The 12,381-nt window shown below is 47.0% G+C and overlaps 1 protein-coding gene across 2 annotated transcripts in view; it reads right to left on the bottom strand.

Annotated features, from left to right (window-relative positions):
- Positions 1 to 12,381, bottom strand: part of PCDH19 (protocadherin 19) — a 116,748-nt gene that overhangs the window by 41,491 nt on the left and 62,876 nt on the right. The window contains exon 4 of one of the 2 annotated variants that reach the window (XM_045030723.1): positions 7,682 to 7,851. In XM_045030723.1, coding sequence (XP_044886658.1) covers positions 7,682 to 7,851 — 170 coding nt within the window. Of the gene's footprint in view, positions 1 to 7,681; positions 7,855 to 12,381 lie in introns of both variants that reach the window. The other variant, XM_045030722.1, reaches the window with a different exon arrangement.

Here is a 12,381-nt window from a genome sequence, read left to right on the forward strand (position 1 = left end):
GAAGGTTTGGAGACCTCGAATAATGGAAGCCATTGCTTGAAAACACGACTGTGGGAGGCAGGCTCTGGCCAGATTAGAGTCCAGAGTCGCTCCGATGAAGTCTAGTCTCTGTGTGGGTGTTAGAGTAGACTTCTCTGCGTTGATCATGAGGCCGAGGCTCCTGAAGAGGTCTTTGACTATGCGCAGGTGCTGCGACACTTGCGACTGGGAAGTCCCTCGAATGAGCCAATTGTCGAGGTACGGGTATACGTGTACCCGACAACGGCGGAGGGAGGCAGCGACTACGGCTATGCATTTCGTGAACACACGCGGAGCTGTAGAAAGGCCAAATGGGAGTGCAGTAAACTGAAAGTGTTGAAGGCCGACCACAAAATGGAGGTACCATCTGTGCGGTGGGTAAACTGCGACGTGAAAATACACGTCCTTCATATCGAGGGCAGCATACCAGTCTCCCGGATCCAGGGACGGAATAATGGTCCCCAGGGTTACCATGCAGAACTTCAGCTTTATCATGAATTTGTTGAGTTCTCGCAGGTCTAGGATCGGTCACAGACCTCCCTTTGCCTTGGGGATTAGGAAGTAATGGGAGTAAAACCCCTTTCCCCTCATGTCTTTTGGTACCTCCTCTATGGCTCCTAGAGCTAGGAGCGACTGGACCTCTTGCAAGAGGAATTGCTCATGAGAGGGATTCCTGAAGAGGGATGGGGAGGGAGGGTGGGAAGGTGGGGGCTGAAACAAACTGGAGGTGGTATCCCAATTCCACCGTGCGCAGGACCCAGCGGTCGGAAGTGAGCTGGGACCAGGCAGGGAGGAAATGAGAGAGATGGTTGAGAAACGGAGGAAAAGGATCCGGGAAAGTAACTGGTGAGCCACCTTCGGGCGTCCCATCAAAAGTTTTGCTTGGGCCCTGCTGGTGGTTTAGGGGGCGCCTGATTTTCGCCTCCTTGAGGGCCAGGCTGCCTTCGACGATTGCCTCTGCCACGCCTTCTGCTAAAGTCCTGACGCGGTCTAGGCGGGGCGTAAGGCCGGTGTGGCTGTGGCCGGAAGGTCCTGCGTTGGGTCACTGGTGTGTGCATACCCAGCGAGCGCATTATAATGCGATTATCTTTGAGACTTTGCAGTCTGGGGTCAGTCTTATCTGAAAACAGGCCTTGGCCTTCGAAGGGCAAATCTTGAATGGTTTGTTGCAATTCAGGGGGAAGGCCTGATACTTGGAGCCAGGAGATGTGCCTCATCATCACTCCTGACGCCAAGGTTCTGGCTGCCGAGTCCGCTGCATCCAGAGAAGCCTGGAGGGAGGTTCTCGCCACCTTTTTACCCTCCTCAAGGAGAGCGGTAAACTCCTGGCGGGACTCCTGCGGAAGAAGCTCCGTGAACTTCCCCACAGACACCCACGTGTTAAAGCTATACCGACTTAGGAGGGCTTGTTGGTTTGCCACCCTAAGTTGGAGGCCCCCGGCAGAGTATATTTTACGGCCTAGGAGGTCCATGCGCCTGGCCTCCTTTGACTTAGGAGCCGGGGCGTGTTGGCCATGACGCTCCCGTTCATTCACCGACTGGACCACTAAAGAGCAAGGAGGTGGGTGAATGTAGAGGTATTCGTACCCCTTTGAGGGGACCATATATTTCCTCTCAACCCCCCTTGCTGTAGGTGGAATCGAGGCCGGGGACTGCCAGATGGAATCCGCACTGGATTGTATGGTGCGGATAAATGGCAGGGCCACTCTAGTGGGTGCATCAGCTGAGAGGATATCCACAACAGGGTCCTCTACTTCAGGGACCTCCTCCACTTGTAAGTTCATATTCAGAGCCACTCGCCGCAGGAGGTCCTGATGGGCTCTGAGATCAATCGGTGGAGGGCCTGAGGAGGATGTTCCCGCCACCACCTCATCAGGCGAGGAGGAAGAGGAGAGGCCCGGGACCAAGGGGTCCTGTGGGGGTTCCTGTACTTGCGGAACGTCCTCTGCGTCAGGTGGAGTCTGGGTGTCTGCAGTTGGGATCGGAGCCTCATCCGTGTCCGTAGGTGGAGGACGGCTTAGCGTCGCCTCTGGTGCCCGGTGTTCTGACGGGACCGACCGTGGAGCCACTGGTGGAGCACCTTGGGATTGGTGGTATGCCCACGGTGTCCAGAAGGACCAGTGATGAGGTCCTTGGCTGGGGATGTCAGAGTCATGTTCCTGTGCACTACCAGCCTGAGAGGACGTTGATGTGTGTCTGGAAGGCCACGGCGGTGCCGAGAGATCGTGGGGGGACGCCACAGATCTAGATGTGCACTCCTGGGTCGGTAGCGGAGAGCGGTACCATGAGCCATAACGGTACCGCGAGTGAGACCGGGACCTTCTACCGTTGCGGTGCCGGGAGGTCGACCGGTTCCTTGAGTCCCTTTGTCTAGAGCGACTGCGGGAAACGCGGTGCCGAGAGCGGTGCCGAGAATCGGATTGGTATCGGGAGTACCTGGTTGGCGACCGAGATGTCGACCGGTGCAGCGAGTGCGACCGGTACCGCGATGGAGAGCGGTACCGGGTCTGCGAGCAGCGCCGGGAGCGGGAACGGTGTGATTGAGAGTGTCTGCGAGATCGTAATCTTGAACGACAACTCTCTGTTGGGGCAACAGAAGGTGGTCTTACCATGGCCAGTTTCCCGGCAGATTGAATAACCTGCACCGGTGATGCCGGGGGTTGAGGCCGTGCCGACTCCGTCATGGCAATGAGCTCCCGTGCCGTGGAGAAGGTCTCCGGTGTAGAAGGCAGGGCAAGCTCAACCACAGCATGAGCCAGGTAGCTGTCAGGCACCGGACTCAACGGCCCTTGTGGGACCGGAATCGACGGTGCCGAGCTCAATGGAGTCGCAACTGGCGGTGCCATGACTGACGGTGCCGTGGCAGAGGACGGTGCCGGGCAAGCCGTCTTCGAAGAGCGCTCCTTTTGTTGAGCTGCAGCACTTGGAGCGCTATGTTGCTTCCTGGGTCTCAGGGACAGGGAGCGGTGCCGAGCAGATGTCAGTGCCGGTAAAGGTCGGTGCTGGGGCTCCTTCTCGGTACCGGAGCGGTCCAGGGCCGACGGGGCGCTCCTTACCGAAGCAGTCTGTTGGGCACTCGGTACCGACGCTGCAGGACTAAGTGCCGACTCCATGAGGAGCTGCTTCAATCTAAAGTCCCGCTCCTTCTTCGTCCTTGGTTTAAAGGACTTGCAAATGTGGCACTTATCTGTAAGGTGGGATTCCCCTAGGCACTTGAGGCAGGAGTCGTGGGGATCCCCTATCGGCATCGGCTTTTGGCACGCCAAGCACGGTTTGAACCCCGGTGCCTTGGGCATGGGCCCGTACTGGGGCGGGGGAAAGGGGCTAATCCCCGATCCCCCCTTTTAACTATATACACTAACTATAAATACAACAACTAATACTAACTATAACTACCAAACTCGAATTATGACACAATTAGCAGTAAAGAACTATGAGTAGCTAGGGATGTGGAGATCAGCAAAGCCGCACTCCACAGTTCCAACGACCGTCACGGGCGGTAAGAAGGAACTGAGGGGCAGTTGGGTCGGCAGGGGTATATATCCGGCGCCATGGCAGCGCCACTCCAGGGGGCGCCCAGCCGACCCACCGAGTGTTGCTAGGGTAAAAATCATCCAACGAGCGTGCACGCGGCGCACGCACACCTAATTGGAATCGATATGAGCAAGCACTCGAAGAAGAACCCATTCATTCCTCTGGGGTAAACAGTCTTCTGACCAGTCAGTCTGCCTTTATACCCACCCCAGCCTGCCCTAGGGCAGGACATGTTCCAAAGCCCTATTGACCAAGAGAAGTGATTCCTTGATCACCTAGTATTTGGTTTCTCCATCTATGTTTAGCTAGGCAACCAGAGTCATATTCCCTCCCTGATGAAGAGGAATTGTTTGTGCAGCTGCCAGAAATGGAAATAGTAAGGCAGACTACTTATAGCTCTAGAACACTTATGTAAAACTTCGCTTCTTGCCTAGATCACCAATCCTGAATTGTTTACTGGTTCAGGAGAGTTCCCACTAAACTGATGACTGGGTTTATATTCCAGATACTTGGGGCCTGATTCTGATTTAATTTAACCACATGCAAATCACAAGTTACTCCATTGTAGTGAAGGGAGTCACAGTACTCTAAAAACCAGTGTATCCAATTCAGATTTTTGATCTTTCAGTGTTATTATTGGAAACGTAGAGCACTTTCAAAACTGTGCAAAAATTGTGTCTGTAGGCATGTAACAGAGAGCCAGATTCTGCCACCCACACTCATGTTGAGTGGTACCTTCCCAGATGGACCATGTGTCTCATCAGCAGCCAAAAGCCCAATTATTCCCCACCCAGCTGCCAAAGCCTCCAACTTTCCCCTTATGATCTCCTCTGAAGCAGTCGCGTTGTCAATACAAAACTCTGTGGCACACTGAAAACTGATACCAAGGAGAGAACATAGAATAAATGGAAGAGAATACCAAAATCAATAACAAAAGGAGCACTGACTGGTTCTGTTATTCATTTTCATAGTTGATTCAGATACCCAAACAAAGCCACCACAAAATTTCCAGCATGCTGCATCAGCGTGTCACAGAATCCAGGAGCCTTGCAACAGAACTTAGGTCCATTTAGCTGCAGAGTAGATGGAGCCTCAGGTATGCGTTACTATACAGTGTGTACCCACCTTTTTATAATTGGAAGCAGCAACGCACGCACACAGGTGCCTAGTTTTTGGAAGCTGTGAATGCCAGAGGAGACAGGCGTCAGGAGAAAGTTAGAGCAGCCACAATACTTGCCCAACCATGTTCTGAAACACGCAGCTGACAGTGGAAGCAGGCTGCAGCTCCACAACAAGCCCAGGAATGCTAGCTTAATATTAACATAAATACTACTAATGATGTCCGATGCTTGGTCTAGAGTACTTCCACTTCTAAAAATAGCCACTACAACAGTGTTAGTAGGGATTCAGGACCAAAGTCAGACCTGATGTAAGTAGTGACTCCAATGGAGCTGTACCTCTTACACCAGATCCAAATACAGCCCTCCCTCAGCGTGTTAGTTCTCTAAGTATATGTGAAATGCCATCAGCAGAAAAGGATGTAGAGAAGCATCCCAGACACCAGAATGAGCAGTTTTAGAAGGAGCAGGCTGTGTAGGGATACTTCAGTCATGTAGTATCCAGACCAGAATTTTGATGCAGGCTGTAACCACGTAAATGCATATGGCTTAGAGCGCATAGCTAGGTCTTCTGCTACTCTATCACAGGGTTCAGAGAAGAGGTCTTCCTCCCTCCCATTTAAAAACCACTGCTCACATGAGAGTGTTCAGTCAAACCCAGCTAGATGGCAATATCGAGCCACAAGTTTTGGGAGGGCAGGACAGACCTCAACCCAGTAAAGCACTAGGCCTGGTCTACACTAGAAAATTAGGTTGAAATAACTCTCTCTCTCAGGGATGTGAAAAATCCACACCCCTGAACAGCATAGTTAAGCTGGCCTAGGTCCCCGTGTAAACAGTGCAAGGTCAATAGAAGAATTCTACTGCCGTTTGGGGAGGTGGATTATCTACACCAAAGGGAAAATCCCTCCCATTAGCGTAAGTAGTGTCTAGACTGAAGCACTACAGCAGTGCAGCTGTGCATTTTAAGTGTAGGCAACCCCTTAGGCCCTGCTTAGCTCCAACTATGTAAGTAGCCCCACTGAAGTCAATGGGACTATTAACGTGCTTAAAGTTATGATGTGTTTAAGTGATTTGCAGAATCAGGGCACAGTGAATAATCCTGGCATGGCATAAATATGAGGATACTCCCATATGTGACAAATATTAATGAACAATAGCTGGAAGTTACAACTAACTGAGTTTCCCTCAAAGAAATAGCCAAGAGGGAGCTCTGCAAATGCAGAGTGTGTGATAAGCACCCAATTCCCATTAAAGGTCAATGGGAGTTGGGCACCTGACTCCAATATGTGCTTTTGGATCTCTCCCACCTAATTGTCTTCACCAGCAGTTCATAGTGGAAGATTTGGTTCCAATATATTGAACCAAATTTATCACCAGTATCTCTTTACTGACCAGGTCTGACTCTAGCCCGTTCTTCTCAATTCATTCTCATTGTTATCTCATGCACACTGCAGGCAGTGCACAACCTTGTCAGAAATGTAATCTCTGTCAAATCCTATCCGGCACTCCACCAAGATTGTTTTTTGCTAAAAAAGGGTGACAAAAAAATTAACAGATGTTGTTCAGACCATTCCAACAGGACAGGAATCAATTATGAGCATTTTCGCTCCCAGAGCCATCTCTTACTGCAAGAAGCATCTTAGGAAACCTTTTCCTGATTGAAATGAAAAAGCATTTCTTTGTAATAGAAGAATAATAAATGATACCTATCAGCCTGCATTCTCTGACACAGTGCTAGTCCTTGGAGAATTAAATTGCCACTGTATAGTTATATAAATGTTTAATTTTTTCATCTTTAGCCACAGTATGGTTGTCTGGAAAATACATTATCATTGCAGATGTCACCGCTCTCCAGTTAATGTGGCTGACAGTAAAGAATTGGTAGGTGACCTCTATGTACTCCAACTTGCACAGTTTTCCAGGGTTAACTATGGCCATTTAACAGCATCCCTTAGGAATTACCGTAGTGATCATTGTTTCTTTTAGAGGAAATCTTTTACAACACGGATGGTGAGAACTCTCCCCATTTGACTCTCTTTATTACATCAAAACAAAGGCTTTTAATGATGTTTACCATGAATTGAATTCAACAGCTGAAGCCCAGTTCATAATCACAGCACTTTGTTTTCACATCCTTAAGTCTTTTAGCAGTGGGGCTTCCAGTTGAGCCTCAGCTACAGCCTCTCTCTAGAGATATCCAAGCATCCTTAAGGCTTCCCTGAGCTTGAGCACCAAACTGCATTCATACATCTTAATTGGAAATGACAGGATGTTTGCAGAGGATGTTTGCATCAGTAAGACATTAAAAGCGACATTCATGCCCAAGTACATATGAAGGAATGGGCTCAGCTGAACTCTTCTGACTATTTTCCTCCAGCTAACACTCATTTGGCTTTAGATCATAGCTTGATTTTCCAACTCTGCATATGGGTATGTGTAATAGGTGAAACTGCGGTTTAATGGGGTGGAGGGGAAGACACAAATACCTCGCCCACTAGACTGAGCTAATCTCCGGTGGAATGTGTGAATAATGTGTATATATGCTCAGCTGACCTTTTTGAAATGTTGTGTGGATGATGTCTGCTCACGATCTCCTGAAATCCTGCTACAAAGTGTCAAAAATAGGGCATGTGATCTTTGATTAAGAAAGTGAGGTCTAGTTCAATAAGGACCTGATCAGAAACAAGTAACTCCTGCTCTAATTCTAACTCTACCACTTGAATAGCTTTCACATAAAAACTCAGCAGGGTCTCAGTTTCCCCATCTGTGAAATGGAGAATAATCCTCATTGTTTACTTACTTGACAGAGGTAGTGAAAATTAATTTATATCTATACAGCACTCGGAAGAAGAAAATCACTATATGCAGTAAGTGCTAAGCATCCTTATTGCACACCCATGCAAGAATATATTCTAGCCATCAGCATCCAGCTATCTAATGTTACTACAGTCAGAAAGCTCCACAGATCTCTCTCTTAACATACAATATTTTGCACTGACACAACCTACCTTGTTCAGGCATCTGAGACCCCATGGAAGTAACACTGGTGTTCAGCACATCGTTGACGGCAGTATCACAGTACAGGCCCCGTTGGACATCATGTTCACTGTCAGTCTGGTCACTCTCCTCATGCCCACTATCCTTGAGACTATTCCCCTCTAAGTCCTTGAAAGTTGAACTGCTGGGTTTAAGAAAGAACAATGATTTACTGTCATGTCAAGTCTGATCAGATAAAGTCTCTCTTAGCCAGGATGATGTCATAACCCTGAAGCAAGACTTATACTGGCTGTATTATCTAGGGGGGAAAAAATCTCTTTCATAGGTAGTCACAATTCAGAACCACAAAAGAATGTTCCCAGTATGAAACACTAACAATTCCATTCATTGATCTTTATGCACGTTCCAGTAGGCAACTAGAACTAGCTGCAAGTCTGAAACAGGAACTGCCTACAGGTTTGTGAGAATTATACAAAGATCTTGCTCATTTATCACTCAAGCAAAGTGCTGCTGCTCATTGTGGAATAAGCCAAAGAGACGAAAAGTTGAAGCGGCGCACAGTTAAAGCAGACTGGAGGCAAGATCAGGAACAGAGGATCACCTTATACCTGAGAAGAATAGGAAGAGACAAAGTACAACAGCAATTCAACCTATTCAACTTGGCATGTCACATACAGCTCTGAACCATTCTAACAGAAAAGAAATGAAGGTCTCCTGTGAATACAGACAAACTATTGCTGAATGTGCCAGGTACAGGCTGGTAGAACTTCCTGGCTGTGCTGCTGAGTACATAAGGTACAAAGAAAATGGCAGTCAGGACAACGACTAATGTATTGCTGAAAAAGGAGCCCTACAGGGGTAGCACTGTCTCGACATATCCATTCATCCTGCAAAACAGAAAATCCAGCTTACGTTGGTCTTCAGAGTTATTCTTTTCATACACTGCAAAACTATCCTGTGGAACTCAAAGCAACAATATACTACTGAGGTCAAAAGCTTCACAGGATTCTAAAAAGGATTAGACATTTATATAAATAAGAACATTCAAAATCACATTGGCTAGGATAACCCCTTATAAGCTTCAGGGCATAAACCAACTTCTGTTGCAGCCTGGTATTTGGAAAAAAAAAATTCCCTGTGAAGAAGGCTATTCCATATATTGTCCATTATGAGGTTTCTTGCACCTTCTTCTGAAGCAGCTGGCTCAGGTCACTGTTAGAGACAAGGTACTGGACCAGGATAGACCCTTGCTTTGATCTGATATGTCAGTTCTTACGGTGGTAACAAGCCCAGTAGCAAAAGAAAAAGCAATGCACAGTACACGCTTCTGAGATTACCTTGAACAGGCCATGGCAAGAACTGCATGAGGTGTTGAGTAAGGTGCATTGACCTGAATGTAGAGAATGTACCAGCAGAGCAGCACACCCTGACTACCATCAGCATTAGGACATGAAGATGTTCAGCACATTCTGCCACCTGGGCTTTATGAGGCTGGGACCAACTCCACTGACACCTGGAAGAGAGTGACTATAGAACACAGGCCACGGAGAGCCTTTTATTGGGCAGAGACCCATAGCCAAGAGCCAGAAGAAGCAGATGGGTATAATTCCCAGGGTCCATGTGACTTTAAAAGGCTTCAGACTTCTTTTGAGGAAACTGGCTTGTTTTGTTTCAATTATTATCACTGTTATTTATTTGTATTGTAGAAGCACCTAAGAGTCCCAGTCACAGCCAGGACCCCATCGTGTGAGGCACTGCACAAACAATGAACAAAAAGACAGTCCCTGCCCCACAGAGCTTATTTTAAGAGGCACTATACTGAAAGCTTCTGGCCGCCCTGCTCAACACCTTTCTCCAGTATTGAGGAGTTTTGCTTGGGGGCCAATCCTCACAGGACCAGGGCCTGAGCATGGCAGGATCTACAGTCTCATAGGAACTGGCACATGAAATTGCAAGACCATTAGCAAGAATTTTTAATGAATTGGTAAACTCAGGGGTTGTACCGTATGACTGGAGAATTGCTAACATAGTTCCTATTTTTAAGAAAGGGAAAAAAAGTGATCCGAGTAACTATAGGCCTGTTAGTTTGATATCTGTAGTATGTAAGGTCTTGGAAAAAATTTTGAAGCAGAAAGTAGTTAAGGACATTGAGGTCAATGGTAATTGGGACAAATTACAACATGGTTTTACAAAAGGTAGATCGTGCCAAACCAACCTGATCTCCTTCTTTGAGAAGGTAACAGATTATTTAGACAAAGGAAATGCAGTAGATCTAATTTACCTCGATTTCAGTAAGGCATTTGACACGGTTCCACATGGGGAATTATTAGTTAAATTGGAAAAGATGGGGATCAATATGAAAATTGAAAGGTGTTTAGGAACTGGTTAAAGGGGAGACTACAACGGGTCGTACTGAAGGGTGAACTGTCAGGCTGGAAGGAGGTTACTAGTGGAGTTCCTCAGGGATCAGTTTTGGGACCAATCTTATTTAACCTTTTTATTACTGACCTTGGCACAAAAAGCGGGAATGTGCTAATAAAGTTTGCGGATGACACAAAGCTGGGAGGTATTGCTAATACAGAGAAGGACCGGGATATCATACAGGAAGATCTGGATGACCTTGTAAACTGGAGTAATAGTAATAGGATGAAATTCAATAGTGAAAAGTGCAAGGTCATGCATTTAGGGATTAATAATAAGAATTTTAGTTATAAATTGGGGACACATCAGTTGGAAGTAACAGAGGAGGAGAAGGACCTCGGAGTATTGGTTGATCACAGGATGACTATGAGCCGCCAATGTGATATGGCCATTAAAAAAGCTAATGCAGTTTTAGGATGCATCAGGCGAGGTATTTCCAGCAAAGATAAGGAGGTGTTAGTATCGTTATATAAGGCACCGGTGAGACCTCATCTGGAATAGTGTGCGCAGTTCTGGTCTCCCATGTTTAAGAAGGATGAATTCAAACTGGAACAGGTTCAGAGACGGGCTACTAGGATGATCCGAGGAACGGAAAACCTGTCTTATGAAAGGAGACTCAAAGAGCTTGGCTTGTTTAGCCTAACCAAAAGAAGGTTGAGGGGGGATATGCTTGCTCTTTATAAATATATCAGAGGGATTAATATTAGGGAGGGAGAGGAATTATTTAAGCTTAGTACCAATGTGGACACAAGAACAAATGGGTATAAACTGGACACTAGGAAGTTTAGACTTGAAATTAGACTTGAAAAACAGCCTTCCAAGGGGAGTAGTGGGGGCAAAAGACATATCTGGCTTTAAGACTAAGCTTGATAAGTTTATGGAGGGGATGGTATGATGGGATAGCCTAATTTTGGCAGGTAATTTTGGCAATTGATCTTTGATTATCAGCAGGTAAGTATGCCCAGTGGTCTGTGATGGGATGTTAGATGGGATGGGATCTGAGTTACTGCAGAGAATTCTTTCCTGGGTGCTGGCTGGTGAGTCTTGCCCACATGCTCAGGGCTTAACTGATCACCATATTTGGGGTCGGGAAGGAATTTTCCTCCCGGGCAGATTGGCAGAGGCCCTGGAGGTTTTTCGCCTTCCTCTGCAGCATGGGGCATGGGTCACTTGCTGGAGGATTTTCTGCAGCTTGAGGTCTTCAAACCACAATTTGAAGACTTCAATAACTTCAATAACTCAGACATAGGTTAGGGGTTTGTTATAGAAGTGGATGGGTGAGATTCTGTGGCCTGCGTTGTGCAGGAGGTCAGACTAGATGATCATAATGGTCCCTTCTGACCTTAAAGTCTATGAGTATATATATGGATGCTGGATTTTGCTCTTGACATCTCAGATTAGCAAGAGTTAGAACCTAGCATAAAACTGCAGAGTAAATTCTGGTGGTTGTGGCAGGAGCAGATTATTAATGCTACCAACATATACGAAGAGCTGGGTGCAACTTTGAGGGAATCAAAGACAGAGACAGGGAGCTCCTGCAGGAAATCCTATACAGAGCAAGGCTTGGGGGGAAAACATCAGCTGCATTTGGTGTTCTGTATAAGTCTGACCTTATACTGTAACAAAGTTTAGTTTTATAGGTAAAGATATTACTGGTTTGAGCAGGTTCCCCTATGGCTTACATTTTCAAGGGTGACTAGTGATTTTGGGTGCCTCTGTTTTTGACAATTCAAAGGGACCTGATTTTCCAAAGGCACGTGCTCAGCACTTTCTGAAAGATCAGACTCTTTAAGGTATCTCAAGTCGGGCATCCAGAATCACTAGTCATGGCCATGTACTTATGATGGTGAGTACTGCTACAACTGGTGAGCTCTCAACTACCTAAACTAAAGCTGCCCCCACCTGACAGTGCCCACAGACTTTTATATTGCAAGCCGGAAACAGCATCTGCTTGAAAGCTCCATTTTATTTCACTTTCAGGTCTACCCCTGTAGCGCCCCTTATAAATGGTGCTTCGCTGCCTTCCATGTGTTATGGAGAGCGACAGCAGCAGAGCACTGATTAGAAAAAAAGTGTTGCAAGAGCAAGCCCATATCATAGAGAGCTCCCAACAAACAGCTGAGGGCGAAGTTCTTACAGTAGATGCTCAGAGCCCAAAGAGCTGAGGGCTGTGAAATTCTCTTCTCTGGCTTGAGGATGGATGCAAAATGGGAAGCAACAAATCCTAGAAACTCTTGGCAGCCATGCAAACTGGTGGACAAGGTAAAGCTTTAAGACGTCAGGCTAAAAT

This window comes from Mauremys mutica, chromosome 9, assembly GCF_020497125.1.
Source record: "Mauremys mutica isolate MM-2020 ecotype Southern chromosome 9, ASM2049712v1, whole genome shotgun sequence".
NCBI classification, from domain to species: Eukaryota; Metazoa; Chordata; order Testudines; family Geoemydidae; genus Mauremys; species Mauremys mutica.